Source organism: Drosophila pseudoobscura, chromosome 3 (assembly GCF_009870125.1).
Source record: "Drosophila pseudoobscura strain MV-25-SWS-2005 chromosome 3, UCI_Dpse_MV25, whole genome shotgun sequence".
NCBI lineage: Eukaryota > Metazoa > Arthropoda > Insecta > Diptera > Drosophilidae > Drosophila > Drosophila pseudoobscura.
The window spans coordinates 13,519,581-13,543,993 of NC_046680.1; the positions used below are offsets into that span (position 1 = coordinate 13,519,581).

The 24,413-nt window shown below is 50.2% G+C and overlaps 2 protein-coding genes and 11 non-coding genes across 16 annotated transcripts; 1 reads left to right on the forward strand and 12 right to left on the reverse strand.

Moving 5' to 3' along the window:
- Positions 1-20: 20 nt before the first annotated feature.
- On the reverse strand, positions 21-19,614 carry dom (domino helicase). 4 transcript variants are annotated; one of them, XM_015184553.2, is made up of 15 exons: positions 19,375-19,614; positions 18,117-18,777; positions 17,739-18,048; positions 17,219-17,519; positions 16,004-16,108; positions 13,504-14,319; positions 11,994-13,281; positions 11,496-11,682; positions 10,517-10,653; positions 10,265-10,451; positions 7,819-9,984; positions 7,295-7,513; positions 4,414-4,449; positions 1,274-4,333; positions 21-1,210 (listed from the first exon to the last, which is right to left on the reverse strand). In XM_015184553.2, the coding sequence occupies exons 2-15, from the start codon at positions 18,764-18,766 to the stop codon at positions 740-742; spliced, it is 9,933 nt and encodes a 3,310-aa protein (XP_015040039.2). In that variant the 5' UTR covers positions 18,767-18,777; positions 19,375-19,614; the 3' UTR covers positions 21-739. The 4 variants fall into 4 exon arrangements, with proteins under 4 accessions (XP_015040039.2, XP_033234606.1, XP_033234605.1 ...); XM_033378715.1 differs by lacking the exons at positions 16,004-16,108; positions 19,375-19,614 and having other exon boundaries at positions 21-403; positions 791-1,210; positions 18,117-18,766; XM_002138539.4 differs by lacking the exon at positions 16,004-16,108 and having other exon boundaries at positions 740-1,210.
- LOC6898543 (small nucleolar RNA Me28S-Am2589) lies at positions 10,088-10,197 on the reverse strand. Its single transcript, XR_053467.2, has one exon. It is a non-coding gene; the product is annotated as a small nucleolar RNA Me28S-Am2589 (small nucleolar RNA).
- Positions 10,750-10,894, reverse strand: LOC6898544 (small nucleolar RNA psi18S-841/snoR66). The gene has a single exon (XR_053468.2). It is a non-coding gene; the product is annotated as a small nucleolar RNA psi18S-841/snoR66 (small nucleolar RNA).
- Positions 10,925-11,065, reverse strand: LOC6898545 (small nucleolar RNA psi28S-3316). The gene has a single exon (XR_053469.2). It is a non-coding gene; the product is annotated as a small nucleolar RNA psi28S-3316 (small nucleolar RNA).
- On the reverse strand, positions 11,125-11,269 carry LOC117183797 (small nucleolar RNA psi18S-841/snoR66). The gene has a single exon (XR_004468975.1). It is a non-coding gene; the product is annotated as a small nucleolar RNA psi18S-841/snoR66 (small nucleolar RNA).
- Positions 11,300-11,440, reverse strand: LOC117183798 (small nucleolar RNA psi28S-3316). The gene has a single exon (XR_004468976.1). It is a non-coding gene; the product is annotated as a small nucleolar RNA psi28S-3316 (small nucleolar RNA).
- LOC6898547 (small nucleolar RNA Me28S-Am2589) lies at positions 13,355-13,463 on the reverse strand. The gene has a single exon (XR_053471.2). It is a non-coding gene; the product is annotated as a small nucleolar RNA Me28S-Am2589 (small nucleolar RNA).
- LOC6898548 (small nucleolar RNA psi28S-3316) lies at positions 14,751-14,883 on the reverse strand. Its single transcript, XR_053472.2, has one exon. It is a non-coding gene; the product is annotated as a small nucleolar RNA psi28S-3316 (small nucleolar RNA).
- Positions 14,943-15,087, reverse strand: LOC6898549 (small nucleolar RNA psi18S-841/snoR66). The gene has a single exon (XR_053473.2). It is a non-coding gene; the product is annotated as a small nucleolar RNA psi18S-841/snoR66 (small nucleolar RNA).
- On the reverse strand, positions 15,128-15,268 carry LOC6898550 (small nucleolar RNA psi28S-3316). The gene has a single exon (XR_053474.2). It is a non-coding gene; the product is annotated as a small nucleolar RNA psi28S-3316 (small nucleolar RNA).
- LOC6898551 (small nucleolar RNA psi28S-3316) lies at positions 15,285-15,419 on the reverse strand. The gene has a single exon (XR_053475.2). It is a non-coding gene; the product is annotated as a small nucleolar RNA psi28S-3316 (small nucleolar RNA).
- Positions 17,596-17,703, reverse strand: LOC6898552 (small nucleolar RNA Me28S-Am2589). Its single transcript, XR_053476.2, has one exon. It is a non-coding gene; the product is annotated as a small nucleolar RNA Me28S-Am2589 (small nucleolar RNA).
- A 651-nt stretch (positions 19,615-20,265) lies between the features above and the next one.
- On the forward strand, positions 20,266-22,724 carry Gnptab (N-acetylglucosamine-1-phosphate transferase subunits alpha and beta). The gene is made up of 3 exons (XM_001361090.5): positions 20,266-20,505; positions 20,567-21,978; positions 22,029-22,724. Exons 1-3 carry the CDS (start codon positions 20,412-20,414, stop codon positions 22,515-22,517), a joined length of 1,995 nt encoding a protein of 664 aa, XP_001361127.4. The 5' UTR covers positions 20,266-20,411; the 3' UTR covers positions 22,518-22,724.
- Positions 22,725-24,413: the final 1,689 nt, after the last annotated feature.

The following is a 24,413-nucleotide window of genomic DNA, read 5'->3' on the forward strand; positions in this document are numbered from 1 at the left end:
AGTACAACTTTTTTTTTAAATATCTTTATATTTTTCCTTTATTTCTGTAATTTGTTCATTATACTAGAGCATAAGTAAATTATAGTCTAAATAGATGTACATTTATTAATTTGTAGTATGTAGTATTTGATGGATTTACAAATGTACATACGGCGGGGGGCGAGGGGAGAGCTTAGATGACTACAATTTACAAGTTTAATCTAAAGCAGGCAGTTTGCCAGTAATTACTATAGGTACTTAAGAGTTATTGCGAATTAAACTAAGGCTACGGTACACTATGATTAGTAAAAGTAATTCGGCGGCCACGCCCCGAGCTGAGTGAAGGGATCGTCATCGTCATCAGCACGATCTTTTCCAAATCCTCCACAGCTGTCGAGCGATCGCCCATCGCCATCGCTCATGGCTGCAAAACCAATCGACAGAAATTGAGATCAATTTAGCAATGACTGAACTATTTGACTAATTGATTGAATGCATGAAGATCGACGTGGTATGAGTGCTCGGAATTTGGTCGAAACTTGATTCGAAAGATTCAAATTGTTTGGCAGTTGATCGAGTTGGTGATGCTTGTGCTTGTGGTGGTTGTGGAGTCGGGACTGCAGTTCGAGTTCGAGTTTGAGTTTGAATTGGTGGTGTTTGTGGTGGCTGTGGCTGTGGAAGCGACGGTGGAGGTGATGCTCGAGATGCTCCGCCGATTGCGTGCCCTGGCGGCTCTTTGCGACCGACTATGCGCTAAATGTTATTCTTTCTCGCTGCGTATCATGATCTTTTTCTGTACCAGCTTGCGTACCTGTTGCGTTGTGGGTTGTGACATGCCGCCCTGCTGCTGCTGCTGTTGCTGCTGCAGACCGCTCACCGTGGGCAAGGTAGTGGTGGTCTGCGTTATTGTCATCACCTCGGCGGGCCCCGATGTGGGCCCAGCGATGCTAGTGTGTTGCTGATGCTGTTGCTGTTGCTGTTGTTGAATCTGTTGTTGTTGATGTTGCTGTTGTTGTTGCTGGACAACAGCCAGCAGGTTCCCACCGGCAGTGGTTTGCAGCCGGACGGGACTGGCATTTTGCCGCTGATTGTGCTGCAGAGCAGCAATCAGGGTCTGCTGCGTGGTCTGGCCCCCAGCGGCCACTTTCAGGGCGTTGGCAATGCCTGGGCTACCCACGTGAGTGCGCAGGCTGCCGGCAGCAAGGGCCTGGGCAGAGGCGGCCGATACCACCTGCAAGAGCGGAGAGGATTGTTGATTGATTCCTCTAGAGGAATTCTTGGATAGGTAACCTACCTGGATCGTCTGCCGCTGATTGGCCTGCGAGGCCACCGACACGGGTATGACCCGTCCGACACTAGTCTTGCCCAGCACCAGATTCGTGGTGGCCAACGTCCCCTGCTGCCCACTGCGCATGACCTGTTGGAACTGCTGCACCGTCACCGAGCTGGGCAGCGTCTTGGTGTTTTGAATGTGCAATAGCTGGGCCTGGACACTACCTCCACCGGCTGTCACCTTCTGCTGCTGCTGTTGTTGGCCTGCCACCGTGGGCAGGGTTCCCCCACCGGTGACGGTCATGCCGCCAGACTGCTGCTGCTGCGGCTGGGGACCGGACACAATGTTGGTGGCCGTTGGCTGTCCGCTGGCGCTTACCAGCTGTGTCATTCGGCTGATCTTGCGCGGCATCGTTAGCTGTTGCTGCATTTGCAGATGCCGCATGGGCATGGTCACCTTGATCTGGCTTCCGGACTTGAGCTGCGGCAAAGGGATGTTCACGCTTCCCGCCTGCACCGTGGGACCCGTGGCGGAGACTGTGACTCCACCCGCGCTCACACTGCTCCCGCTGGCTGCCGCAGCCGTGGAGGCCTTCACCAGGGATGCAATCTGCTGCTGGGTGACCTGCTGGGGCTGTACCTGTCCGGCCACTGGCAGCTGTCCCTGTTGCTGCTGTTGCTGAACGGCCGTGGTGGTGGTGAAGAGGGCGCCCGTCGCCTGCTGGGCCTTTTGGGTGGCCAGTATGTTGTGTCGCTTAACCAGAAGCATGTCTCCGGCTGCCGCTGATGTGGTGCTGCCGTCCGCCGATATCACCTGACGCTGCAGACTTTGCTTGCTGGCCATTTGCTTGATGAACTGCGTCCGGGCCTGGCCGTGCATCTGGACACTGCTAACGACGTTGGCCGCCTGTACGACGCCAGCTCCCGGCATTCCGGAGACGGCCACCTTCTGGCTGGTCACATGGGTGGGCATGTTACCGGCCTGGATGATGGTACCCGCTGTCTGCACCAAATTGGCAGTGGCCACTCCACCGCCTGCTGTCCCACCAACGGTAGCCGGCTGCGTCTGCAGCACCTTGAGGCTACGCTGGCGATACAACTGGATGTGAGCGCCTCCCGGCTGCTGGGTTCCGGGAATGACCGTCGTCTTCCCTCCCTGCTGAAGGGCAGTCACTGGAATGCCCTTGGTGGTCACCAGCTGTGTTTGTGTGGCTGGGGACGTGGGCACTGCGGCCAGACGAAGTTGCGTCTGGAACTGGGCGGGACTGACGCCCTGGCCGAGGTTGGGCACGGACACAATCGACTGTCCGGCTGCATTTGTTCGCTGCTGCAGCGTGTTTCCCGTGGAAGCGGACACAATTCGCTGACCCCGCAGCATGGCGGTGTTAAGTGTGGTCACTGCCGTGGTCTGCTGTTGCTGTTGCTGCTGTTGACTGGCAGTGGTGGTCAGCACGGAACCCACGGTGGGCAGTGTGCTCACGGAGACGACCTGGGGCAGGGTCTGGGTCTGCACAATGCTTCCTAGCTGCGGGGAACTGTTCACGGGGAGCGTTGTCTGTGACGAGATGGACACGATCTGGGCCGCACTGCCAGACTGTGTCTGAACAACGGCCGGCAGACTCTGTACGGGCGTTGTCAGCACCACGCTGACGCTGGATTGGCCCGGGTTGGCGGCGGCCGACTGTTGTGCCAGCTGCTGCAGCTGCCCTGCCGTCAGATTGGAAGAGGTTCCCACAATGGTCTTCACCAGCTGTTGCGTGGCGGACTGCTGGCCTTGTCCCGGGTGAGTGCGCATTTGCTGCTGGGGCTGATGCAGGAGAATGGCCGTCTGCTGGCCGGGCGATACGTTGGCGCTGGTTAAGTGCTGGATTTGCAACTGCTGCAGCTGCCCGGCGGAGGGAACCGCCACCGTTGTGTTCGTGTTGATGGGCTGTTGCTGCTGCTGCACCAGTTCCACGGTCTGCTGTTGCTGCTGCTGTTGTATGGGAAGAGTTTGGGGAACGGGTGAAGCTGTGGCCAGCTGCTGCTGTACCTGCTGTTGGTGGGGCTGAGGCTGCTGTTGCATCTGCGGCGCCTGTTGCTGGGGCTGATGTTGTTGTTGTTGCTGCTGCTGTTGTTGCTGTGGCTGTTGCTGCTGTTGGGACTGCGGCGGCAGCAACTGTTGACCACCACGTTGCTTCTCCCGGATCTTGCTGGCCTTCATGGCAGCAATATTCTGCGGGGGCACGGGTTGGTCATAGTTCTGTATGCCAAACTCCTGCAGCACCTCCATGTGCTTGGGGTTCATCAGGCTGGGCGCACTGAACTGTCGCTTCGGCGGAGGGGCCTTCTTTAGGTAGGCCGTTTTGATGCTGTCGAATCTGGAGCGCATGACCTTGTAGAAGGAGGCGTTGTTGTCGCTGGCATAGAGCTGGGTGGTGCGCAGGTAGCGCAGTGGGCTCTTGAGGTACTCGGTGCGCAATGTCGGTTTGAGTTTCTTCTGCTTCTTGGGACTCTCCACCACCTTGCCCTCCTCGCGCGGCTGAATGTGGGTCTCATAGCGGTAGCGGCACTGCCTGGCCGAGCGGTACGTCTTTGAGCAGAAATTGACCATCTCCGAGACGAGGTCCCAGTTGGGCGTCTGACCAGGCGCCAGCTGGACCAGACTGCAGGGCAAGCCTTGCAGATTGACCAGCACGTGCAGTATGGCGATGTCCTCGAAGATGCACCACTCGCTCATGGCCTCCGGCTCGGTCAACGGCTTAACGGGCAACTGTGGCTTCATGCCCAGTACGGGAGAGTTGGGCTTAAAGCTTCCGCGGAAGCGCTGGTTCTTTAGCTCGCGACGCAGCCGCGAGAGCTGGGGCGTCGGGCGATCGAAGAGCGACTTGGGAGGCGCGCAGTTGTCCTCCCGTCGCATTTTGTTGGAGCGCCGACTGCCATCGTAGCCGGCCTCGGAGCGCGAGCGTTTGTTCTCCTTGCGCACGTAGACGGGCGGCAGGTCCAGTTCCGCGATTGGCACTAGGTCGTACATAAACGACAGAGAGTGGTCTATGTAGATGTCGTTCTCACTGTCCTGCGGCGGCGTGGGCGGGCACCACATCTATATATTTCCGTAGGAGATTCAGATTCAGATTAGACAAGGCAATGCAATCTCCGATACTGGAGATCCGATCCACTTACCGGCATCTGTTCCATGGTGTTGCGTGATATCCAGACCTGGACACGGGGCCAATGGGAGAAGCAGAGCCAAAAGCAGACGAAGAGGCAAGAAAGTTAAAGAAAAGAATACACGTTCCACATTATTTTCAGGATATAGCAACTCTGTTTTGGTGTTGGCTTAGAAACTATTTTGATTTGAATTGAATTGAAAATTGCTAATTGATGGCGTTGTAGCTTTCATTCCGAACAGTTTCTAGCTTTCGTACGATAATTGGATTGGGATTCGATTTGATTTGATGTATGATTTTTTACGATGGCAAGAATATTTTAGAGGACTCCACGCGGAACTAACAGATCTCAGACACACGACAGATTTTCGGATATACGACACCAAAACAGAATTCTACATTTCTTTGGAGAAAATAATATTTAACAATCTTTGGATGGAGATTTACGCGCTTATTCTTTTCCCAACTTTTGTGCAATTGTCTCTTCTAAATGGAATATAGGGGCTACGCACGAAATGAGTCCGTAAATAAAAACCACAACGTCTTTTAGTTTTTCTTTTAGTTTTAGTTTAGTTTCAGTTTCGTTTGCTTCTGATTTTTTTTTTTTTTTAGATAGATCTGTAGTTGATCTATCTTTATTTATACAATGGAACACACGAATTGAGTTCTGGTTTATTTGTTAGTCAATCTATTCGCAAAGTCTTAAGATGGGTAAGGTTTCCGTTTTGCTTTGCTTTCGTTAAGTTAAGAGTACAAAATAAATTATAAAATGCAAAATATTTAAACTCTATTTTACAGGTATACCTCGCGGCTTAAGAACTAAAACAGTTTTTTAGGGAGCGAAATGTTCGGTTGATGAAAAGTAATAAATCATTTATGATTTTAATGCTTGGATACTTGGAGTGGCCCTGATTACACGCTGCTAATTATATGCTATATGTATATATCTATGTACAATATGAGAGGTCTTACTATGCTAAACTACTACCTATCCATCCCTCTATAGTGTGTCTCCCCATCTTCCCATCTTCATCGCTATCCTATCGATCCAAGTGAATTTGTTATCCTAGACTTCTGCCATTCGGCTAATCACTAACTAACCTTAGAACACATGAATATATAGTATGTATGTTTGATAGAAGGAAACTTGTTACAGTCTATAAATACTCGCCCTGTAAACAGCTCGAGGACGACAAGCTCTCTCTCGCTCTCTCTCCGAGGACGATTCACCCACTAAAACGTGCACAACACACACACGCACCGCAGCTGGTTTGGCTGGCTGACTGGCTTTTAATACTACAAGTAATACTGACAAACATTCGTTGTTATCACCGATTCGTTGTCCCACTTGAGGAGGAGACTGCTCCTGTGGCTGCGTGTGCTCCAGAGCTTGCTGTGGCAGGAAGCGGCGTGGATCGTAGCATCACTTTGGGCGTCTTGGTTATCCATGGATGCAGCGTCCCGGCCGTGCTTTTGTGCTGTGTTGACGACTTGTTAACGGCGATGTTACCATCCGTCTTAACCATTCTCTTGGTCACTACCCTGCGCCTGGGCTCGCTATGCACCTCTCTGGGCGTCGACTCGTTCTTCTTGATGCTTCTGTTCGAACCACTGCGGTTCAGGGTGTTCGCCACGGGACTCATGTCCAGGGTCCACAGATTGATCTTCACAGAGCCGCGTGATCGAGTGCGGGGCGTGTGGCCAACAGTTTCGTTCTCATCGCTCTTATCCGACAGAATCTGATGATGCTGCTGCCTCTGAAGGGCTTGCTCTTTGCTCGACTCTGATTTGGCATGCGCCAAGGGATCATTGGGCTCATCTGTGTCCGTCTCCTCGCTCACATTATAGTACGTGGAGCTGGTCATTGTGGTGTCTTGCACTTGATCGTGGGCACTCCAACAGCCATCCAAGCTGGCATTTGATTCGGCCTCTCCTTCTCCGGTAACTTCTCCGGCTGTGGCATAACTGCTCTCCGAGTCCTCGGAGAGGATGTCCACGTGCGTTTCCTGGTCTTCATCCTCATCAGCCCCGTTCCCTTTTTCACTTAGGGATTCTTCGGTTTGCGTTGTTGTTTCCTCCAAGGCGGATGCCCTATCGTCATTATCTTCTGCACTCAACTCCTCATCGTCATCATTGTCATCGTCTTCATCTGCCACACTCACTTCCTCCTCCTCATTTTCTGTATTATTGTCATTTTCGTCCTCGTCCTCATCCTCATCGCTTGGAATAGCCAAGGGTGCAGCTATCGTAGCTCGTCTTTTCAGCAGCCTTCGCCGAGAAGTGACCGAAACAGAGGTGCTATCTCCACACACTCGCTTTGGAGGCGTGGTGGTGGTGCTGCTGCTGCTCTTTCCACTGCTGTTCATTTGAGTGGACTTGAGGACGGGCGTTTTCATCATCTTGCTCATGGCAATGTTGGCCGACAGTCGCTTGGGACGCTCGCCGGCGACCACAGGAGAGTCCTCCTCGGCAGCCGTAGCCGCAGCCGCTCCTGCAGCTAGGGCTGTGCGTGTTGTCTTTCTAGTGGGCGGTGTTTGGGCATTGGTCACATGGACCACACCCAACGAATGGAGTCGCGTGTTCCGTCTGACAGACGAGCCGCTCTTGCCCCCAGTCGTCGACCTCTTGCTGTTTCCTGTCCCTGTCCCTGACCCTGACCCCAACACTACTGGAGGAGCACTCACATTGAGGCTGACACGACGCCGACACGACGTCTGCGCCGGACTACTACTGACCGCAGGCGGCACTGATCTCTTCTGGTTACTGCTGCCACTGTGGCTGCTGCTCACACTCCTGCTCAGCTGGTGCTGCTGACCCTGCCTGTTGCGCTGAGACCTACTGGCTGGGGCTCGCTTTTTGGATGAATGGGAATCTTGTTTGGTATTGACATTAACCTGATTACTCGAATCCTTGCGACTGTAGGTGAGCAGTTCCTCAGCCTCGGCCTCCGGCTTGAGTAGCTCCTCCTCCTTCTGCATAACAGCCAGTCGATTGGCCTCCCACTCGCGCTTCTGCGCCTCCAGCTCGGCCTCTGCGGCGCGCAGCTGTTCCGCCGTCCAGGCAGCTCCAGTGGCCTCCACGAACCGCATGGCATAGCGTTCTACGGGCGACAGCTACAAGTGGGGGGAAGACAAATGCAATAATCATTAGAACACGCTTGACTCCACATCCTCACTGACACGATCTGTCCATCATAACATCTAAATTCGAGAGCTAGCCATGTTAGACGTTGAGTGATATAATCGAGCGTGGGTTAGTCGCTTCGACTATGTCTGAACGTATACTCCCCGAAGGGAAGTTTCTCTCGGCAGTGCTCGCTGAATCGAATGCGCATCGAGATACGGTATTCAATATAAATTGCAAGCCCTGCCATACCCGCAACCCATCCCCGATCAATCAATCAACAGTCGCGACTCACCTGCTTGACGATATTCTGCATCTCCAGATCGGCCTTGCTCATCTCACCCTGAGAGGAGCCGACGCCTGCCTCGGCGTTGGCATCATCCGCAATGGGAATATTCTCATCGAACTCGGCCAGATCTGCGGCCACTTCGGCCTTGGCCGTCTTGGTGGCTAGAACGTCCTGCTCATCCTCGGCGGCAGCAAGGGCGTGCTCAAATGCTCGCAGCGACTGCTTCTCCGTTTCCACACCGGAGGTCGCGGTAGCGGTCGTCGTCGTCGACGTGACAATTTTCTCCGTCTTCTCATCGGACTTGACGACTTCCTGGGGGGTGGTGGTGTTGGTCTCGTCCTGCTCGGTTTGATCCATTGTGAATAGATCCTTGATGGTGGAGCTCTTGAAGAAGGTTGTGGTGAAGTTGCCGCCCTCGATGGCCATGTCGCTAAGCATTCGCTTCTGATTGGCCTTCTTGAGGATGTTCACCTCGATAGTCTTCTCGGACACCAGGCGGTAGATGTGCACGTCACGCGTTTGCCCGATGCGGTGGCATCGATCCTGCGCCTGCGCATCCATGGTGGGATTCCAGTCAGAGTCGTAGAAGATGACAGTGTCGGCGCCCGTCAGATTAATGCCAACGCCGCCCGATCGCGTGGACAAAATGAAACAGAATATCCGTTTGTCCCCGTTAAAGCGCTCCATGAGGATCTGACGCTGCTCGACGCGCGTCGAGCCATCGAGTCGCAGGTAGATGTGCCCGTGGTGGTTGAGGAAGGCCTCCAACACGTCCAGCATCTTGGTCATCTGCGTGAATATCAGCACGCGATGGCCGTCGACCTTCAGCTGCCTCAGCAAACGATCCAGGGTCTGCAACTTGCCACAGTCATACTGAATGAGCCGCGGATCCGGAAACTGTGTGGTCATTGCCGAGATAATGGGATGCAGAAGGTCCAGCTTTGGCAGCAGGGTCTGTCCCACCCTGCTCTCGATCTGCCGCTCGTACTGCCAGTGCGTGGAGGACAGATTCTGGACGTAGCGGCGGATCAGCGGAGCACACACCGAAGGAACATAAATCACAAAGTTACTAAAGATTGGCGCCATTTCCGCACACCTCTGCTCGAAGGTCTTGAGCAGGTGATTGAGGGACCATCCATCGCGATGGGCCATCGCCGTGCAGCAGTTGGAGAAGCTCCGTGTCTGCCACGTGGAGCGTCGCAGGCTACGCGTCGACTGCATGCACCGCTGGATGGCCCCGCGGCAGTCTTGGCCGTAGATGGGAGTCGCATCGGTACGTCGACGATTGATCGTGGCCATGCGCTTGAGGGAGGCCAGGCGCTGCTCCTTGCGCATCTGAATGAGTTCCTGGACCTTGTAGGGATCCTCTGCTTCCTCCTCCTCCTGCTCCTCGATCCCCGTGCTTCCATTGGCTATTCTCTGTTTCTGCGCCGTGCTCTTCACATGCGTCGCCAGATCCCTGACAATGGGATCCTTGATTAGCTGCTGAGATGTTAATACTGTACCAGTGGCAGCTGTCCCCGAAATGCTGCTCGCATTGACACCCGCTGTGACAGACGACGGCGACGATGTCTTGCTGGTGAGAGTTAGGCGGGCACCGGCTCCCCCCGCATTTGTGGTTGGCGTGAGGTAGAAAAAGGGTTTTCCATCCTGCATCGTCTTGGTCACCTTGGCCGGCGTTGGGGCATTCATATGGGAGCGTGCAGTCATCAGCTTGGCGTTGGCCAAGACGTTTAGCGCTGCCCCCGGAGAGGATGCCGATCCTCCTATAGTGGTTGTGGTCGCAGACGACGTCGTAATCACGCTGTTGATCACAACCGGCTTTAATGCCATATTAATGGGGTTAATGGAACCACCGATACGCTTCATGATCCTTCCACTGGGCAAGAGCGTGCGCATTGGCACAATCTTGGACCCCTCCAGCCGCATGGCCGGACTGGCGCCCACTCGCACCGCATTCAGTTTGAGCCGCTGCGCAAGCTCCGCACTTCGCACTCGTATGTGAAACCGATACTTGCCGTTGGGGCAGCGCGGTGGTGGCTGTGGGGCGCTGTCGATCTCCTCGATCAACTTGCGTGGCGGGGCGAGCAGGCGGCACTTGTGCGATACGTACGCGCTTAATGTTTCCTCCAGATGCAGCAGCAGGAGATTCACAGTTTCCAGATTGATTTGCTATTGGCGAGATAGTAATTTGTCAGTCGATTCAGATACACACATATATTGCTAGAGCTACAACTGGCCTAAGGGACAGGGAACGGGGGGCGGGGAACTGGGCGATTGAATCAGACAAATGCCTCGCAAATGCGAACATCCTGGGACAAGTTTACGACTCGCTCCAAAACAGATTGAGCCCAACTTTCAGTGACAGTTTAACATCATTTTCAATCAGAGGGAGCAATAAGGGTAAATGTTGGGGGAGGGAGGAAACACCCTTCTGTGACCTGGGACTCACCGTGAACGGATCATACTCCATTATGTCGCAGACGAGACGCGGCGTGTGGAATGTAATGCCCTCCATTTGAAACGGCGATATTATCGGACGCACTTCAAACATATTCGGATGGTTGCACACCTTCCGCAGCTGCATCAGCACATTGATCACGCTCAGTAGATTGCCCGTCTGCAGGGTTTCCCTCGTTCTGCGAATTATAAATCGAATTAGCTTCCATTTTTAAAGTGGAGTGGAGTGCAGTGCAGTACTTACTTGGAGCGACTCATGAAATCCTCGTACAGGTAGCGCTGGCGATTCGACAAACGGCACATGACCACATGCTCGTACTTCTTTGGCATTTGCTTCTCCACCTCCTTCTTGAGGCGTCGCAGCAGGAACGGCCGAATCACCTGCAAGGACACACAAGGACGAAAAAGTGTCAATTACAGCGAGATTAAGCTTAAAACTAGGAGGATAGTGCTTAGTGCTGCTATCATAGCGGTGAGGTCGTGTAAGGAGCGTTTTCAATGTGATTAGCTTGGTCATAGACCAACCACATGGATAAGACGCCCCGTTCCCACTTGATCTAGCAAACTAACAAATTGTCATCACATGAGGCTGTGTTTCAATGTGACACAGAGTGCATTTGCCTAAATTGGACTCCGAAGGGTACAATATCTATAGTGTTCACAACGTAAACGGACCAGAGTCATCAATGAATGGAACTCCGATCACTTTGCTGTTGCGAGAAGTTTTGTCTGGCACACATCAACGATTTTCAAGAGCATTTATTGGGCTGGCAAGAAAACGCTTTTAGGTGCTGCTATTCCCAATACCAATCATTGGGATCGGAGTTTTCTATAGGAATGACAACTATTACTAGGATGTACGATGCGTTTTCAATGTGATCAGCTTGGTTATAGACCAACCACATGGATAAGACGCCCCGTTCCCACTTGATCTAGCAAACTAACAAATTGTCATCACATGAGGCTGTGTTTCAATGTGACACAGAGTGCATTTGCCTAAATTGGACTCCGAAGGGTACAATATCTATAGTGTTCACAACGTAAACGGACCAGAGTCATCAATGAATGGAACTCCGATCACTTTGCTGTTGCGAGAAGTTTTGTCTGGCACACATCAACGATTTTCAAGAGCATTTATTGGGCTGGCAGGAAAACGCTTTTAGGTGCTATAATACCTCACGGGGCTATCTGTGACGATAAGTATTCTGAGAAACGCTTCTTACCTTGTGCAGACGCGCTATCAGAGTCTCGTTATACTCCATGTTTCCCTCGATCATGCCCGTCATCGGATTGGAGAACCACTCCTTAAACTCGCGGTGTGAGGAGAACACATAGGGCATGAGGAAATGCATCAGAGACCACAGCTCCATTAGGTCATTCTGCAGCGGGGTTCCCGTCAACAACAGGCGTCTATGGGAGAGAGAAATGAATGATTATTCGAGTGCAATCGTGGGAAGTGCGGGTGTGGGAATGGGTGCCAGTGCGAGTTTAGGGTTGTCTCAGAACAGGGCCACAAGCATTCTAGGGCGGGTTAGCATGCTCTGGTTTAGTATGCGGCATTATAACGATATTAATTTTAGCACCCAAGCGTAGTCCCCGTGCTAGTTAGCAGTCGCATGGTTACTGATTTTTGGTGCTTTTTGGCAGGCAAACAGAACAAAACAGAACAACAGATTGCCATACGGGTAACTACAGTAGGGTGTGGGGTGGGTTGGGGTTACCTCTCGGTGGAAAAGTTGAGCAACAGCTGCCAACGCTGCGACTTGAAGTTCTTGATGTTTTGGGCCTCGTCTAAGATTAGATATTTCCACTTTTTGCGGCGAAAGCTTTGCTGATCCTGGACGACCAGCTTGTAGGAGGTAATGCAGACGTGGAAGGCATTGGGCTTGGTCCAGCCGACGCGCTTCAGCTTGCGCTCCTTCTGGGAGCCGTAGTAGGTGAGTATCTTGAAGCCGGGACACCACTTCTTGAACTCCATCTCCCAGTTGAGCATCACAGACGATGGCACCACAATCAGATGCGGTCCCCAGTTGCCTCTGGCGCAGGCGAGGTGCGCCAGCAGGGCAATCGTTTGAATAGTCTTCCCCAGGCCCATCTCATCGGCCAGGATGCCGTTCAGCTTGCGCTCGTTCATCGTGACCAGCCAGTCGAGTCCGATGTGCTGGTACTCGCGCAGCGTATGCTTCAGCAGGAAGGGCACCGGAGTTACCACATTGGTGGAGGACAGGGTGTTGCCTTTGGGCTGGAGACTCTCGGCCAGGGCGGCGGCATCATTGAGCATGTCGTCTTTGTTGGCACCGGTAGTAGCAGCCCCAGCACCAGCACTATCACTGCCGGCAGTCGCTGCTGCTCCGCCCGCATCGACAGTCGCATCTGTCAACAGACTCTTGAGGCCATCCTCCTGGTCCTCCTCCTCCACTTCCGTTTCGGTTTCATTCGTGGAGAGATCTTCGTCGTCATCCTCTTCGCTGGCATCCACATCGCTGCCGTCAGTGGATTCCTCATCCACTGCCGTGGAATCGTCATCCGAGTCGAGTTCTGGGGCGCTACAAGGCTCCAGCTTGCGTCGCTTGGGACTGGGCGACCGATCACTGATTCTTCCAGACTTGTACTTCTTCAGCAGCTGCTCAACCGGCAGGTCGTTGTCGGCCTCCAGTTCATCGATCTCCCTTTTGTGATCGATCTCCTGCTCGGCCTCCTCCTGCTTGCTGATGGTGTTCTCATCGTCTTCGCTTGCCTCCTTCGCCTCGAACTCACTGTCGTCGTCGCCGTCGCTGTCTTCCTCGTCGTGCGTCTCGCTCTTCACCGCAGAGGTGGTATGCTCCTCCTTTATGAGCTTATCACGATTGTCCAGATATCCGGGAGGCAAATCTTTCAGGAAATCGTCGAAGTCCATTTCAGATTCCTTGGCCAGGGCCTTCACCTCTTCATTGACGTCCGCCGCCTCCTCCTCCGCCTTGGCAATGGTCTCCTCATCGTCCTCAGAGCCAGACTCTGGCCGAAACTCAACTGCAAATGAAAGGGGGAGAATCGAGAATTAGCGACCTATTGACATCTCCCGGCAATCGATAAGAGGAAACGTGAAAGCATCAGGCAAATGCCTCGCAAATGCGACCATCCCAGGGTAACATCGAAGTGTTCAAAAATAGACCACGACAACGTTTCAGTTTGTATTTTATCATCATATGCTGATTCTGCTGAAAGGATATCTTGTATTTGAAATTTTCTTACCATCAGACTCCCGCTTGGGCGAGGTGAGGCGGCTGGAATTGAGGCTGAGGCTGGGTGTGTCGGCCGCCATGCTCTTGTTCATGCCCTCCACCAACTGTTGAGAGAACTTCTCGGTCTGGCCGACAATGAAGTTGAGATGCTGATCGAGGGCCTGCTTGCGCTTCTCCTCGATCTTCGTCTGGTGCTTGTACTCCACCAACTTCTCCACATTCGACCAGAAGCACTTCACCTCGCGGGCAATGAAGGAGGCCACTCGCTTCAGGTGCAGCTCTTGGGCCTTCTCGGCCCGCTGGGCCGCATTGGCCTTCTCCTGGAAGTACTTTTGAACCATCTTGGCGCACTTCTTGGCCGCGTTCTTCTTCCACTTGCGCTCCTGGGCAAAATCAGCCGCCAGCCAGGCCATCTCATCGAGAAGATAGTCCCAATGCGCCTTCGGCCGGCTCGGCTCCTGCAGCTTGGGCAGGCGCCGTTCAGTCCATAATCCCTCTCGCTGTAGTTCGGATATACGCTGCATCACGTACACCTCCTGCTTGGCCTTAAACGAGAACTCCTGCGCCGCACTGGTCGGTGTGCCAGCGGCAGTCAGGGCTAGTCCTGGGCTGAGCAGGCTCCCACTTGGAGTGCCAGGCGTGATGGCTCCACTGCCGCTACTCGCCGGACCATTGCCCGTGTACAGCGGTGTCGTAGAAGTGCCTCCCGCCGTTGCCGTTGCGGTGGCTCCACTTCCACTGCCACTTCCGGCATTATTGTGGCTCTGGGTGCGCCGGAGCGTCGTCGAGCCAACTGCGGTGCTGCAGGGTACCAGTGGAGTGCCACCTTGGAATAGAAACCAAAATATATGTGATTAACATGGCCATTCATCTGCAACTCAAAGATCAATCAAGTCATTAAGGTCCACTTGTGGCGTGGCGAGGCATGCTGGAGGGTGGGTGCATCAATTAAAAAAGATCTGATCTACCAGGAAAGCAACAGGAATGAATGGAATAAACATGAGAATCTCTTGCGAATCGGTTGCTAAACAAACAGAACGCAACAATAGATGGCAACTGCATGCAAACTTATTCCTAATACTCGTATGGCGCCCGAATCCATGGATGAGCCACGAGCCACTGGCTGGGCCGTCAATGTGCACAGCGTGCGCTCGCTTCGACCTCCACACTGGTGGAGAAACCAGTAGATTACGGATCCTCCAGGTCACGTGCTACTGCATTGGGCATTGGGCTTCTTTCGTACCCATCTCTGAGATCATCTGTAGCCAGCTTATGGTGATCCTGCTGCCATCGATGGGGCAGAATCACTTGCAACTGAGCCTTGCTATGGCACACATCTACGATTTTCGAGAGCATTTATTGGGCTGGCAAGAAAACGCTTTTAGGTGCTGCTATTCCCAATACCAATCATTGGGATCGGAGTTTTCTATTGGAATTACGATTATTACTAGGATGTACGATGCGTTTTCAATGTGATCAGCTTGGTTATAGACCAACCACATGGATAAGACGCCCCGTTCCCACTTGATCTAGCAAACTAACAAATTGTCATCACATGAGGCTGTGTTTCAATGTGACACAGAGTGCATTTGCCTAAATTGGACTCCGACTGGTACAATATCTCACGGGTTTCATGGTGTTCACAACGTAAACGGACCAGAGTCATCAATGAATGGAACTCCGATCACTTTGCTGTTGCGAGAAGTTTTGTCTGGCACACATCAACGATTTTCAAGAGCATTTATTGGGCTGGCAAGAAAACGCTTTTAGGTGCTATATCCCCCAAGGATCATCTGTAGCCAGCTTATTATGATTCTGCTGCCATCGATGGGGCAGAATCACTTGCAACTGAGCCTTGCTATGGCACACATCTACGATTTTCAAGAGCATTTCAAAGAGACTATCAAGAAAACGCTTTTAGGTGCGGGTTAACTTGATAGCTATAGAACTAGGCTAGAGCTAATGATGGAAATGATGGGTAATAGGCGATTTGTGAGTGGTGAGAAGAAGTGGTGGCCCAACTGGTGGTGTGACAATCCCAATGGATAATGGATCATGTGGATCATGAATATCAACGCGCAATCAAATGTTCTAAGTATGCTTAAGTTTGCTAACTTGCTTACAAATCAACGAATCAATCAAAAATGTACATTCATCAGTTATTCAATTCAAACGTAAATCAAACTTTAAGCAGTTTTACCAATACCAATCCAAATCCAAATCCAATTAATAACTAACTAAGGACAAAAAGACACCAATTCTAGAAGGAACGAATTAAATAAATGAAACTTTAGGCACATCAATAAATGCACTACTTTTGCACTTGGAAAATGATAAATAAAATGCTTCAATATTCAATAATTAACAGACAAAATGTTTAGTTTATATATAAGAATTTCAATCAAAACGATAATGTTTTTTCTTTGCTGAGAATATTTGTTCTTTTTTTTTTTTAGTTTTTTGATATTTTTGTAGTTTTGTTTTGTGTTTAGTTTGCGAACGATAAGCACCTGGCACCAAAGGTACAGAAGAATTTCCTACGGCAGCAGGAGGAGCGGGTATTTGACCGAAGACCATACCGTGACGACCTCCTAAAGGTCTACCGGGTATGTGACCTATATTATAACGATAACAATAACGATAACGATACAATTATGGTGAGTTGAGAGTGTGTGCGTTATAGGAATGTACATATGTGGGGAGGGTATTTGCATGGGATGTGATAGCGAGAACAGAAATACAAATCATACAAATGAAGAACAAACAAAAATGTAATAAACAAAATTTGGAAATCAGAAACATTCGTAAATACAAAGAATTGTTTTTCATCCCAGTGGACCAAAACAAAAAAAAAAAACGACAAAATCGCGAGCGATTCACGGCAAAAAGAATTTTGTGATCAAAAAACAAACAATGTTTAAAGTCTAGCTAAATGATCGCAAACGAGTGATAAGTGGATAAAATTGTATCTTTAAAGATATCGAATAAGGCCTGCAAATCAGCACAACATGATCAGGGATCACTGAACGGATGATAGATTGTGATGCACAAATTCATATTATGAATGAAAATCACTAAACATCGGCACTATCGTATGAAATCCATAAATGAGCGCTGAGCATGTTGTGCTGGTGAGCGATTGATTTTTTTTACGGCGGAGCTGATTCCGTTAATTTAAAATGTTTGATTTTCGCGTAATTCTCGACTAAAAATTTTGGGTCCATTGGGATAGTATAGCGTTTAAATGTGTGTCGTGTGTATGTGTATAAACTAACAAAATTAGCAACTGAATTTTGCTAGTTTTTTTTAATTTGATTTTGTGGTAAATATTAGTAGGACATAGTAGGATATAGTATTAGATGGCGGCCACAATATAAATGAGTTTAAATATGTTTATTTTGGTTTCATGTGAGTGCAGGACGTGCGTTGGCAGTTGGCACGATTCGGTTACGGTTACGGTTCGGTTACAGGAGTTCGAGTTGGTATGCAGTTGGCTAAAGTTTTTTGGCAATGATTTTAAAATTTCAATTTGGCGTTAACATAGAAAAAATAATGAACGGAATGGAATGAAACGATAAAACATCTTGTAAAAACGCAGTAACAGAAAATACAGTATCTTTTGATCGAACAGTCGAACAAACACAACAAAAACACAAACAAAAATAATGGTAAAAATGAGAGGTTTGATCCACTTTTGGGGGATCCATTGAATACATCAAATTTACCTTGCTGCGTTAGCTGGACAACAGCGGCGGGTAGTTTTGTTGAAATGGCCACTGGTGTGGCGCCCACGGCTGGAATCTTGATCTCCGCCTCCGGTGGATGAACATTACCGCTTGCCTCGACTAGACTGCCGCTTGTGGTGGTAGATGTGCTTGCTGCTGGTGTGGTTGCAGCTGGGGCGGGACTGCTGCTGCTGCTGTTGCTCGTCGAGTGGCTTGCAGTTGCTGTTGCTGCTGCCCCTGCAGCTGCGGGAGTTACCGTAGTGCTGCTGCCAATCTTTTCTGGCAATTGAGATTGCGTATTCTGGGGAAAAACAGATACAAAAATCTTTAGTATTCTGTAAAATAAAACCTACGCGGTCAACGGTAGTTGATAACAATATTCCATCAGACAAATGCCTCGCAACTGCGAACATCCTTTTAACAGCCAAAATCAATCAAAAATAGACCGATAACGGCGCTCAGTTGAATTGTAACATCACTTGGCTAACATATCTAGGCGTTTATAGTAATTTTTGCTAACCGCTTTCACTGTGCTATTGCTGATTCCGTCCACCTGTTGTCCAGTCGTCCCGGTGTTGCTTGTTCCGCTTATCACCGTCGTCGTCGTCGTCTCCAGAGTTGCTTGTTGCGGAGTTGGAGTTCTCTGGGCTTGGGCCGCACCGGATGCCGCTGACGTGCTAGGTTTATCCTCGTGTACCAGCTGATCTATACGATTTGCATTGCTGTAGCTGATGAATTGCGGGGTTGGTGTCTTTTTACGCCACGCAGGGTAGTCCATCATACTGCCGCCGTTTTGTAGGTAAAAGTATTCGGACACATTTTCAAGATGCCTGTGGAGGGGAATTTAAAGCGTGAGCACGAAAAGCCGCACTATGCAAGGCACGATAATCGATCATACCTTTCCTTAAGAGTACGCAAAATCTGCAATTTCTGCTGGAGAATGCGCTTCTTGAGCGCATTCGAGTCTTGCAGGGCTTCCGAAGATACCCCACCGACTTCGCTGCTGGAGGCCACAGAAGCCGGCAGCAGGGAGCCAACAATATTGCTGCTGGCAGTCCCGACAATGCTGCTGCTCGCCTGGCTGGAGTTCGGACTGTTGTCCAAACGCTGACGCTTGGCCTGCGGCGGCGAGGCGGAGGCTTCTATGATGCTCGTGGTGGCGGAGTGGGCGGATGAGACGAGTGTGGTTGTGGTTGTAGGTGGTGCTGCTACTGGCGTGGCTGCCGTTGCCTCTGTCGTTTGCTGTTGTGGCGGCAAGGGCGACAGCGGCACAGGCAGCTGCGCACTGGGCAGCTGCTGCTGTTGGTGTTGTCTACTGATACTACGGACTCCTTTCGGTTGTGCTGAGTAGCGGGAAGCCGGTAGGGCTGCTGCTGTTGTTCTATTGCTGGTCACTGTTGTTGTTGTTGTAGCCGCCGTTGTTGTTGTGTTCAATTTTGGGAGTGCAACTGATTTTTCCGTAGAGTGTAAAGTTACGCGGTCTGACACAGCAGGAGGGGCCGGGCTTAGCCCTTCATGCCCCCCTCCTGCTGAATTACCTTCATTCATGTTTGAGACATCTGCAAGTACACCAAACGATATGGATCTTTCGCTATTATTTTGAATTATCATTGGTTTGGCGGGAAACATTCGCTTTGCCGCTTTCGGCTCATCCGGCAGAAGAGCACATGTTCTGCACCCACCTTTTGCTTGATATAACTTTTTTAAAATTTGCTTCTACAGTGTATATGAAATGCTTAGCGTAGTATCCAGTTTCCGTAAAGCTAAGCAATAAAATAAGAGACATCCTGAAATGAGCTTATCACAAAACTTTTCCCCTCCTCGTTGCACGCAAACGCACCGAAAATGCAACTCTGCGCTTGGCATTTTCTTCGATTTTTCTTTCTCTACACACGCGTTTTCTAAGGCCAGATTACGTGACCACCATTTAAAAGTACATATATTCACAATTAATTGAAAGAATTATATTTGTTTAAATTTCAAGACATTTTAGCTCTCAAAACTATCAGACATCTCTCTCAAACATGTGCGAAAACGCCGCAGTCAGAAAGAGACGACCATATATACGATATGGCGTCGGTTCTTTGTGTTTGTGTGCGCAGCAGCCACTTTTATATACTGGGCGGACATTTTTTCACAATTTTTCTTACGCCTACCTCAGATGGGGAGAAATTTTAATCACAAAATATCCACATCTCTGCGATACATCCGTGCAGAAAACTTGAGCGGACGCGTTGTAAAAACCGTGCCGCACTCAATTATGTATGAATTAAACCGTATTTTCTGCACTAAATACTAAAAATAACTTTTTGTCTGCGGAAAAAACGCGTGACTGCGATTTTGACAGGAAGTGAGCAGATTAGTGATGACAAAAACATCGATGCATCGAGCATCGATGTTTTTCAGCCGATGTTTTTGCTGCTACCGATGTTGAGTGATGTATCGATGTTTTGTTGACAAATAGTACTTATTTGAAATATTAGTTATCTCTGATCTACAATGATATGTAAAAGACTGCTATTAAAGATCAAGTTTAATTTTTCCTTTGTGGAATATTCGTTTTGTAATCAAATGGGAAATATTTGAAACATCGGTCATACATCGATGCATCGAAGAATAAATCCGATTTATCAATCCAACATCGATGTTTGATTTTGACAACATCGATAGTCATCGACATCGATGTTTTCATTTAAACTTACATCACTGGAGCAGATAAACAGTGTGACCGCGGAGTTATTGATAAAGTATACCGTTCGACCCTCAGAAATATACCGAAACATACCATCGAAGATCTATTTTACATATTCCTCGTTTTTGATATTCCGTGGACTATTACTAACTGTATAGAACATTTAGCCATGCCCACATAATTTTATACGATTAATAAATCTATTTTTTACTTAACTGGTTTATTCCAAATACTTGCTTTAATTTGATTTCTATATACGTTGAAAATTGGCAAAATTTACCATTATATACCGATGTACCGTAAATATACCGTCGGTTCAATTTTGACCTAAAAAATTCTGTAAACGGTCACCCTGCAGATTCCGTTGATTATCAGTGTGACCATAGCCTATCGTGCGGTTAATTGATTTAGGTCAAAAACCAAAACAAACCATTTCACTTGTGTGTTGTTTTCTTTTTACGATGAAATCATCAATGAAATGTGCACTGTAAGTCTCTGAGGATGCGTCTGCGCCGCCGTTCGTGGCAACGTAAAATGCGGCGCGCCATCGAGCAGCTGAAGATGCAGTCGCGCCGCAAGCTGCAGCTGGTTTCTGGTAGGATCTAGTTTTTGGACACTTGTCATCTGGAATAATCGTAGTTTTTCTTACCTACCAGTGGTTGGCGGGCTGTGCTTGATGTTCTGGCTGGGTGGCAGTCTGATGTCTATATCCGAGGACAACCAGATTAGTGACAACAACATCCCCTGCACGCCCATCGACGTCGTCTATACCTGGGTGAACGGTTCAGATCCCAGCTTTATCGAGGCCATCAGTCGGTTTGACCCCAACTATGATCCCTCGCGGTTCGACGATAAGAACGAGCTGCGGTACTCACTGCGCTCGCTGGAGAAGCACGCCAGCTGGATTCGCCACGTGTATATTGTGACCAATGGCCAGATTCCCAACTGGCTGGATCTTAGCTACGAGCGCGTCACTGTGGTTCCCCACGAGGTGCTGGCCCCTGACCCGGCGCAGCTGCCGACGTTCTCTAGTGCGGCCATCGAGACATTCCTGCATCGTATTCCAACGCTGTCCAAGAGATTTCTGTACTTAAACGACGATATATTCCTGGGGGCGCCGCTCTTTCCGGAAGATCTGTATACGGAGGCAGAAGGTGTTCGGGTCTATCAGGCTTGGATGGTCCCCGACTGCGCCTTGGACTGTCCCTGGACGTATATAGGAGATGGGGCCTGTGACCGCCACTGCAACATTGATGCATGCCAGTTCGATGGCGGGGACTGCAGCGATACGGAGCAGCCGGACGGTTCCCACATCGTCATGCACAGCCAGGAGACGCACGAGGAGGAAGCAGCTCCTTCTACAATACACAAATTCCCGCACCTGGGCCTGCAGAAGCTAATCAAGGAGAGCTCCTCGAACTTCAAGGATGTAATGCGGCATCGTAACGTGTCTACCCTGCTCGAGCTACGGCGCATTGTGGAGCGCTTCAACAAGGACAAGCTAATGTCACTCAATCCCGATCTGGAGGACAGCAGCACAGTGATGCCGACGAGCCAGCGTAACGTACTGCACAAGGAGGATTTCAAGTCATCCACAGACATCTATTCGCACTCCCTAATTGTCACCAACATGCTGCTGAATAAGGCCTATGGCTTCAAGGCTCGCCATGTCCTGGCTCACGTGGGCTTCCTGCTCGACCGCGACATTGTTGACGCCATGCAGCTCCGTTTCCCGCAGCAGGTCCTGGACACGGCTCATCAGCGCTTCCGCTCAGCCACAGACATACAGTACGCCTTTGCCTACTACTCCTTCCTTATGAGCGAGACGCAGCTGCTGAGCGTGGAGGAGATCTTCGACGATTTTGACACGGATGCTTCCGGAACCTGGTCAGACCGGGAGGTGCGTACATTTCTCACTCGCATGTATTCCCCGCCCTTGGACTGGTCTGCGATGCACTACTTTGAGGAGGTTGTTCAGAACTGCACCCGAGCCTTGGGTCTATATGTCACCCCCGATACAGTGGTGCATTCGACGTTGGTCTATGAGCGCTACGAGGACTCCAATCTGGTAGGTGACTGGAATAGCTCGAAGAAAACAACTAACTGTTCCTTTCACAGCCAACTATAACGCGGGAACTGGTCGCCCGCTGCCCCCTGCTGGCCGAAGCCCTCACGTCCAATTTTGGGAAGCGCTCCAGATACCGCTACAACATCAGTCCGAAGCGGTCCTTGCACAGCAACTTTATGATGCTCACCTCGAATCTCACGGAGGTTGTGGAGTCCCTGGACAAGATGCGTCGTAATCCGCGGAAGTTCAACTGCATCAACGACAATCTGGATGTCAGGCGGACGGAGGACAACGATCTAGTGCGCCATCTGCTCGAGGACTTCTACCTCTCGTTTTTCCCGCGACGCAGTAAGTTCGAGTTGCCGCCGCAGTTTCGCAATCGCTACGAATCCTGGCGCGATTACCAGAGGTGGCGTCGTCGGAAGCGTGCCGTCCTCGTTGTGGGCTATGGCGTCAGCCTTCTCCTGATCATCTTCCTACTGCGCTTCATGTGCCTCCACAAGGCCAAGTTTGTGAGGCGCTGTGTACAGCGCCTGTAGAATCGGACGGGAGAGTTTTCTTTTGTAATGTGATACGTTGTAACTTTTGAGATATTGGCCATTTCTGCATGCAATCATAGTCAAATTTAGTGTTAGGCCATGTGCAAGGCTATTTTTCTAGATGTTTAAGCGCAAAATGGAGGCTTTGCAGTGCAATGGTTGTGTTCTTTAGCAGTCAAAAATAAATAATAAACACTTCCAATTAAACATTCCAAATCGAAGCAATTCAATTTGAGCGCTCTCTATCAATGGCCCTCCAAGTCGATCGAAACGAGAAGCAGGGCCCAACAAAAGCTAGCTGCTGTGGCACACCGCTGCTGCAGCTATAATTCGAAAGAATTCTTACAGAAAACGTTATATTAAATTAGTTTTTTTAGGTTTATTGGTTTGGCTGCTGTCCAGTTCCCCAGATTGCTGCCAGCACTTAGCATCTCCATCTCCTCCACTGGCTCGCCTCCCCTGGCGCGTCGATGATTACCGCAAAATTTGAGCGCCCGCTGAGCGGTGGGCGTTGCCAAACAATTCAGTTGTGGCACACACACACACACACACACACCACACAAACTACGTCATCACTTTTTTGGTGCTTGCGGACAGGGCCCACTCGGTGGGTGGTTTGTAATTATGGACATGCGCCACCCACTCCGTGGCATTGCGGCACATTAAGCGCTGGCGTTGAAATTATAGCAACAAAAAACGGAGACTCCGCAGCAAGTTGGCACTTTGCGGGCCCGGAAGTCGGTGGGCGGAACTAGAGCGAGTCCAGACAGACTGATACGGGTCGCTATGCGCGCGCGTGTGTGTGTGTGTATCTGTATCTGCATCTGTATCTATGTATGCGCCTGTGTCTGTGTCTGTGGGCGTTGCCAAGAAGAAAGCTCCCCAGTGCCGTGCCCTGTCCATATGATGATGATGATTTGCTTTTGTGCATCGAACATCTTCTTTTTTTATTATTTTGGCTTTTATTTTGCCAACTCACCAAATCACATGTGGCCGGGGAGCTGTGGGTGTGGCATCGGCATCCCATCCCATCCGGATGCTGTGGCATAAATTGCGTCCGTCGTTTTTTAGTCAGTGGCTTAAGTGGGGATTGCTCTGTCTCTGTTATAAAGAGCAGGAGAAGTGGCTCTGCGGGAAGTCCCCCTTGCTATGTGACTCTCTCTTTTTCTGGACAGGAATATCAATTATCTAAACGGCAGCTCGAATCTTATCAATTATCTACCCATCTCCACACGTGTGTCCTTTGCAGGCATATATTCAAACTGTTTAAACGTGCCACTGAAGAGGACACGTAGGCCCTTCCAAACCACTGGCCTCGTAACTCATCCTAAATGATCTCTAGTTGGGCCACCCAGGGACTCCGATTCGAAAACGGACTCACAATACGTGCACACGCCACAATTTGGTTTATTATGTGCTCAGATCCCTACCCTCTTTTCAGATCTCAGTGCGTTCTACCACGGAGCGGAAGTGGTTGTGGTTTGGGAGACCTCTCAGTCCCCTGATTAATGTCGGATCGTCATGCCAAATTATGCAAAAAGATTAGCTCTGTTTTGTGCGTGTGGGCGATCCATATATCTAGATCTGAACGGAGGTTGGGATACGGATATCCTGTCGGGAAACTGCATTTTCTGGATATACATTTTAAAAGGAATAAGAAGGCAATACAAGGAATAGTTAGTTAGATAATAGTCGCGATTTTGATGGATATTTGCTTCCCTTTGGCAGTTTGGGACGTAAAAATATACATCGGTTAGCGGGGAAAACCTTCAAGAAAAACTGAGGCAATCTTCAGGGATTCCATTCTTTATTCTATATTCTCCTGCAAATATTTCCTCTTCCAAGTTAAGTTCTTCTGCCCCAAAACACTTCCCAGACCTCTGAAGAGCCGACCCT